Below are 7,141 nucleotides of genomic sequence, written 5' to 3'. Positions count from 1 at the left end.
TTCATTTCACTTCAGATAGACATTGTTTGTATATCAATGAGTATTATGTCTCTGACGACCAATGTCTTGTATTTCATTGACCATACATTTAAACCATAGCTAAGCACAGAGATAACATAAAAGTTCTTATATATTAACTGCATGTAGCTACCAAAAACAGTCATTCAATTTTTTAGTCATGGCTGGTCTTAGAAGGATAGAATTTGTTCAATCACAAAAAGGTTCACCACAAGTAATATTGGATGGATTTTTATTTGCAAAGAATCGCACCAGAGGGGAAAGTGTTTCACTGGAGATGCGTGACAAAAACGTGTACCGGGAAATGCACCACTGTCGGCGAATTTGTACGGAACACATCGGAACACAACCATATTCCAAGTGATTCGAATGTTGCTCGGTTTATCAGCATACTACGGAAGCGAGCAAGAGAAGAAACAACACCTATGCAGCAAATATACAATGATGAGGTTGCAAAGCAAGCATTAGAAACTGTTCCTCATTTGCCTTCCTTTCCCAGTATGAGCAGTGCACTGTACAGACAGAGACGAGTTCTGATACCTGCCCTACCACAGACTAGAGCCGATGTCATCCTAGAAGAACCATGGACACAGACAAATGACGGAAGACGCTACCTGTTATTTAGCGATGGAAATGAAGATAACATGCTTGTGTTCTCTACAGATGAGCAAATCGTAGCTCTACAGGCTGCAGAATCCATTTTTATGGACGGAACTTTCTCTTCTTGTCCAGCATTGTGGAACCAATTATACATCATCCATGCTATGGACGGAACCACTATGTATCCCCTTGTGTTTGCTCTTCTTCCCGATAAACAGAGGATAACATACATTAGACTGTTCAGTTTGTTGAAAAATGAAGTTCAACAATTATTAAACCAACCCCTTGCTCCAAGTAAAGTTCAGACTGATTTTGAGATGGCTGCAATCCAGGCAGTTGAGACGGAGTTTCCGCAAGCTGAAGTAAAAGGGTGCTTTTTTCACTTTACACAGGCCATTTGGAGGAAAACTCAAGAACTGGGTCTTGCTGTTTTGTACAAAGAAGATCCAGCTGTACAGACATGGACTCGGAGGGCTGCTGGACTACCACTTTTGCCCATTGCACAAGTACAAGATGCATGGTTAGAAGCCATGAATGACGGACCTGATGTTCCACAGGCGGAGGCATTTAATGATTATGTTGTTTTAACATGGGTAGACGATGACTCCAGATTCCCTTTGATTGTATGGAACCATCATCTGACCACTGGCCCAAGAACAAATAATAATCTGGAGGGATTTCATTCCAGAATGAATCGTTCAATCCAAGTTCATCATCCAAACATATACCGATTTGTAGAATTAATCAAAGGAATAGAGACCTCCGAACGTGCTAAATTGAGACAGATAAACTTTGGAGCTGCCCCACCACCAAGAAAGAGAGTGTATAAGCAGAATGAAAATAGAATCGTGAGATTGAAGGCGCAACTAACCCTTGAACAGAAAACGCCCATTCAGTTCTTGGATGCCGTTGGACATCTGTTAAAATTAGTATAAATTGTGGAACAGACAGAAAATTGAATCGTGAGACATGTTAAAATGTGTATCCCGGGTATATGTATGTGTATAAATAAATCTAATTTTATATAATTTTGTTATGTGTTTTGTATTTAATTGTATCCGACTATTCCATTATTTACTACATGTATTATTCAAGATAAACGGCAGGTAATTAGTAATGGGTCTTGTGTTGGTTTAACGCGTCTGCGTTATGGGACGTCTGTCTTATGGGAGGACACCTATGGTACGAACAGATGAGTTGCGTACTCAGTTTTCTGCCCGGCCTAAGGTACGAACAAATGAGTTGCGTGCTTGGAAAAGTGTGCTTGATCATTCAACATCCATTTTAATCAGTTTGGGCTGTTCATTTCATAATTCTGAAGAAAAGAGAGAACTACATTTGTATTTGAAAAACCCCCCTAAAAATATGATATGTTTCTCTATCCAGAGAAGCAACTGCATATAGCAGAATTGACCGTAGACCTCAAACAATTGGCAAAAACCGGCCTCGGTGGCGCAGTGGTTAAGCCATCGGACTACAGGCTGGTAGGTACAGGGTTCGCAGCCCGGTACCCGCTCCAACCCAGAGCGAGTTTTTAAGGGCTCAATGGGTAGGTGTAAGACCACTACACCCTCTTCTCTCTCACTAATCACTAACCAACTAACAACTAACCCACTAATAGCTGAGGTGTGTGCCCAGGACAGCGTGCTTGAACCTTAATTGGATATAAGCACGAAAATAAGTTGAAATAAAAAACAATTGGCACAATAGTAGTACCGTGGTAGCAGGTTTTATTTAAGTCCACTTTAAAGTATCTGCATTATAAAATGTTTGACGTGTTTCCTCTGTAATATTATATGTCAAAATTACCAAATGTCTGGCATCCAATAACCGATTATAAATAAATTAATGTGCTCCAATGGTGTCGTTAAGCAAAACAAACGTTTAACTTTATCAAATATTTGACATCCGATAGCGAATGATCAATGTGACCTAGTGATGTCGTTAAACAAATGAAGCTTTTTAGTTAAATTTATGTTTTATTTTGAGCTAAAATACCTTCATTATTATTAATCCTGTGACTATTTCTACTAATTGGTCAGCTGATACTGTGTACAGTCACTAGATGAGATTTCCATTAGATTTTCCATTCATTTTATTACAGTTGACAACTGGTTCCAAAAATGTGTGGCTTCTTATATCATAACGCCTGTCATGGTGTTGGCATCCTTGATTTCACCCTATTATATAATCCCTATATTGGTGTTTACAAACTATTATTTACAAGCCCTAAAGACATATTAAAGAGTAAGTTTACTTTCCACGGATAAAATACGCTCGTATATGACGCGAACGTTGCGCGGTGACCTGCACTATACTTTGGTATCCAGTCTGAATTATGCAACTTCCACTGATTTAGAACCAAAAACGATTGTGAAGGACGTCATTGAAATTGATATGATGTATTTATAGTCTAGTACGATTAAGAAAAATCAATACACAAAAAACAAGAAGAAAACAGAACCAGCAAAAACAACAACAAACAAGAACCAGCAAAAACAACAAAAAACCAACCCCACCATCAACAAAAACAACAAAACAAAAACAATCGTCTCCCACAAACAAAACAAACAACCCCAATCCACCAAAGAACAAAATTAACAAACAACAACTCCCCCCAAATAACACCAAAGAACCCTCCCCAATGCCTTCAGGCTTTCAATTTATACTGTTATACAATGAGTTAAATGTCATTTCCATTATTATTTCATTTTACAATGAAATTTTTCTGAAGAATATTCAGAAATGTAAATTAATTTCAGTTTTAATTGTTTTGGTCAATCAAATAAGACATTTGTCATTCTAACTATTAAAACAACAACAACAACAAGTGCATCAGCATCAGCATCAGCAGTAGTAGTAATATATTATGTTTATGAATTCGGTAATGGTTATGTTATTTGTATTATAATTTACTTAAATTGCTCAGTTTGTGATTTTGCTTGAGTTAATCTTCCCGTCGCTTTTGCTCGTTAGAAGCATTTTATGCTGAGTTATACAGTTAAAACACTTTTGACTATTACCAGTCTTTTTATTACATTGTTGTAGACGTGTGTGCAGATGGTCAGGGCCGTACCCTGATCAAAATCCTAGTGTGTGTGTGTGTGTGTGTGTGTGTGTGTGTGTGTGTGTGCACTACTTTTTATAAACAAATGAAACACTATACAAATTAAACCCTGAGATGTGGATGCTATTTTCTGGATTTAAAAAAAAGTGATATTCTCGGGGGGGGGGGGGGGGGGGGGGGAGAGAACCGCCAACCTCTCCCCCCCCTCCCCAAGGGTACGGCCCTGGTGGTGGGTTTCTTGGGTTGAAACCCATCTCTGCTCAAGAAACGTTTCTAATTTTTCAATTTGCAACATGTCTCGACCCCCAATAAAGTTCGCTCGTCACAGACTAGACCCTCTGCTGCTAACATCCCCGCATACTCGCCTTTGTCGATTGCATTCTTTAGCTGTTGGCGGGACGTAGCTCAGTGGTACAGCGCTCGCTCGATGCGCGATCGGTGTGGGATCGATCCCCGTCGGTGGGCCCATTAGGCTATTTCTCGTTCCAGTCAGTGCACCATGACTGGGATATCAAAGGCCGTGGTATGTACTATCCTGTCTGTGGGATGGTGCATATAAAAGATCCCTTGCTGTATTTACGGTTATATTGCATCGGACTTATGGTTGAGGACTACACAGATATTGACAGAGGGAATCCGCTGTCGCCACTTCATGGGCTACTCTTTCGCGATTAGCATCAAGGGATCTTTTTATATGCACCATCCCACAGAGCAGGATAGTACATACTACGCCATTTGTTATACCAGTTGTGGAGCACTGGCTGGAAAGAGAAATAGCCGAATGGGCCCACCGACGATCCTAGATCGATCGCACATCAGGCGAGCGCTGTACCACTGAGCTACATCCCCCACCCTCCCCCACCCTCCCCCACCCCGTCCTTAAACTCAGATGACGCAATGACGCGTGTAAATAGCATATATTATCATCATATACGTGTAGTGATCAAGAAAGCCATATCGTGATGCACAAATTATCATACTACCCTTACCCACCACGACTGGTATACCAAAGGTCGTGGTATGTGCTATCCTGACTGTCTGTGGGATGGTGCATATAAAACATCCCTTGCTACTAATGGAACAATGCAGCGGGTTTTCTTTCTAAGACTGTATTAATTACCAAAAGTTTGACATCCAATAACCGATTATTAATAAATCAATGTGCTCTAGTGGTGTCGTTAAACAAAAGAAATGTTATACCTGCTAGACACAGTGTGGACTCCACAGTTAACTCTAGTGGAAACATGTTTATCGAGTTCCTCTTAATATACTGCAAACCTTTGTATATCGAATGGACAACATAGAAAATTTGACCAAATTTTTGACATCCAATAACCGATGATTTAATAAAGCAATGTGTTAAACTTTAACTTTAACACAGCAAATCGAATGACTACACCGTGTGTCATGCGGCTATTTGAGTTGTAGATTATAGCGTCTATGGTGAAACCCAATCTGATTCAAATTAGCTCTACTGGTCTACTAGTAGATCTAACAGCATTGCATGGACTCCCGTGTCCAGGTGACATTTCATCTATAAATAACAATTTAAATATCGACCAATTACACTTCGCTTTTTATAATGTTTTTCGGGAGAATACAAATTCTAAAAATATCTGTCGAGACTATTTATGCAATAGGCGAACTTGTTGGTCTATTTCAACATTGAAAAAACAGGGGGGAAAATGCAGCAATAAACTCTGGATTGTATATACTAGTATAAACAGATTTTATGGCTATACCATCACGGTTTTTTTTTTCGTCTTGAAACGAATTTTAAATAAAAATTTATATTGAAATTAGTTTCCAGCATACTTCGTAATTCACCCGAATCATTTCGAATACCCTCGGCATAATCCCAAATGTTTTTAAATTAGTTTCAAATTACTGGCATGATTTTGGAAGTAAGGTTTTGATTGGTCGAATGAAAGGTCAACTGGACATGAGCTCCAACGGGCTGCTGTTAGATCCACATGTAATAGTGGAGCTAATTTTAATTAGATTGGATGAAACCCTACATAACTTAAAGCCGTAGGATATGCTACGTAGGCTTCCGACAGACCAATAATTATTTGGTTGGGTTTATTTCTAGAGAAAACACAACAACACTTGCATGGTGTCCTTAATCCTGCGTGAAGTATAAAATCGCCAACCACTTTCATCGAAAGATAAATGTCTGCTTCAATATGGCCCCAGAGTGCAGCAAAAAGCATCTATTTGAAATAAAATATAGATGCTGGAGGCATCATCTCACACCGTCTGTGCGTCGTAGAGTTAAGACAGGCCTTACTAATGTATCAATACTTTTGGGCTTCATACGGATCTGGGGCGGGATGTAGCCCAGTGGTAAAGCGCTCGCTTGATGCGCGGTCGGTTTGCGATCGATCCCTGTCGGTGGGCCCATTGGGCTAGTTCTCGCTCCAACCAGATCCTTCGCTGCTAATCGAAAAGAGTAGCCCATGAAGAAATGTTTTATTTAACGACGCACTCAACACATTTTATTTACGGTTATATTGCGTCGGACATATGGTTATTGTCACGGGGATTCTATAATACCCGTAACTGAATAAAACACGATTATCAAAATATCTCTCCTAACTGTATATCTATTAGATCTCTCTGTAACAGGCAGTTCAAAACCGCTTTGGCTCGTCTCTAGGTATGATCAGAGATACGATCTTATATAAAGTATATATTATTATAGCACGTTTAGTTCACTAGAAAACACAACAAAAACACAATACACTTTGGAATCTGTATTAACCTACGCTGACAAATGTACAGCCGTAGTAGTTAATTAATAACAACAACAATAATAACAACCCAGAACTGATCACTTAATTAGTTAATCTCTAGGTGTCTAGTTTACACAAAATGCGAATCACTTCACCGTGACACAACACCCACACGTGTGATAATTGAGAAACGCTTCTAGGAGAAGTTAATTAATAAAGGAATTACCACTCTATTCCTAACTGGTTAATTTTTAATTAACCCTTACTACTTGTTCAGTAACGTGTGATAATTGAGAAACGCTGCCAGGAGAACTTAATTAATAAAGGAATTACAACACTATTCCTAACTGGTTAATTTTTAATTAACCCTTAACTACTCATTCAGTAACCTTGTAACACAGAATTAATACTGGTACCTATCACAATAAAGACAATAACCTACAGTTTACCTAGGTCTTCTAGGATGACTGGCTAAGCTTTATATTACCAAATACTCATATAATGTTAGAACAAAAAGTCTACGATTTACTTCGTCAGATGACCGAAGACACTGTCTAAAGAATATTGGTATAATACAGTATTAAAATATTTAAAAGTCACATCAATCACATCAAGGTTATACAACAGAGCAGAAATAATATATATATTTACCAAAGTCCAAACGGACAACGTTCCCTGGGAGCCGTCCTTTTTGCTTCTGCCCATAACTCTCAAATTCTAG

The 7,141-nt window shown here is 38.9% G+C and overlaps 1 protein-coding gene across 1 annotated transcript; it reads left to right on the top strand.

Annotated features, from left to right (window-relative positions):
- The first annotated feature begins 242 nt into the window (after positions 1–242).
- On the top strand, positions 243–1,553 carry LOC121388831. The gene has a single exon (XM_041520349.1). It carries the CDS (start codon positions 243–245, stop codon positions 1,551–1,553), a length of 1,311 nt encoding a protein of 436 aa, XP_041376283.1.
- Positions 1,554–7,141: the final 5,588 nt, after the last annotated feature.

The sequence above is a fragment of the Gigantopelta aegis genome, chromosome 2 (assembly GCF_016097555.1).
Source record: "Gigantopelta aegis isolate Gae_Host chromosome 2, Gae_host_genome, whole genome shotgun sequence".
Taxonomy (NCBI): domain Eukaryota; kingdom Metazoa; phylum Mollusca; class Gastropoda; order Neomphalida; family Peltospiridae; genus Gigantopelta; species Gigantopelta aegis.
This window is presented reverse-complemented; position numbering and strand designations above follow the sequence as displayed.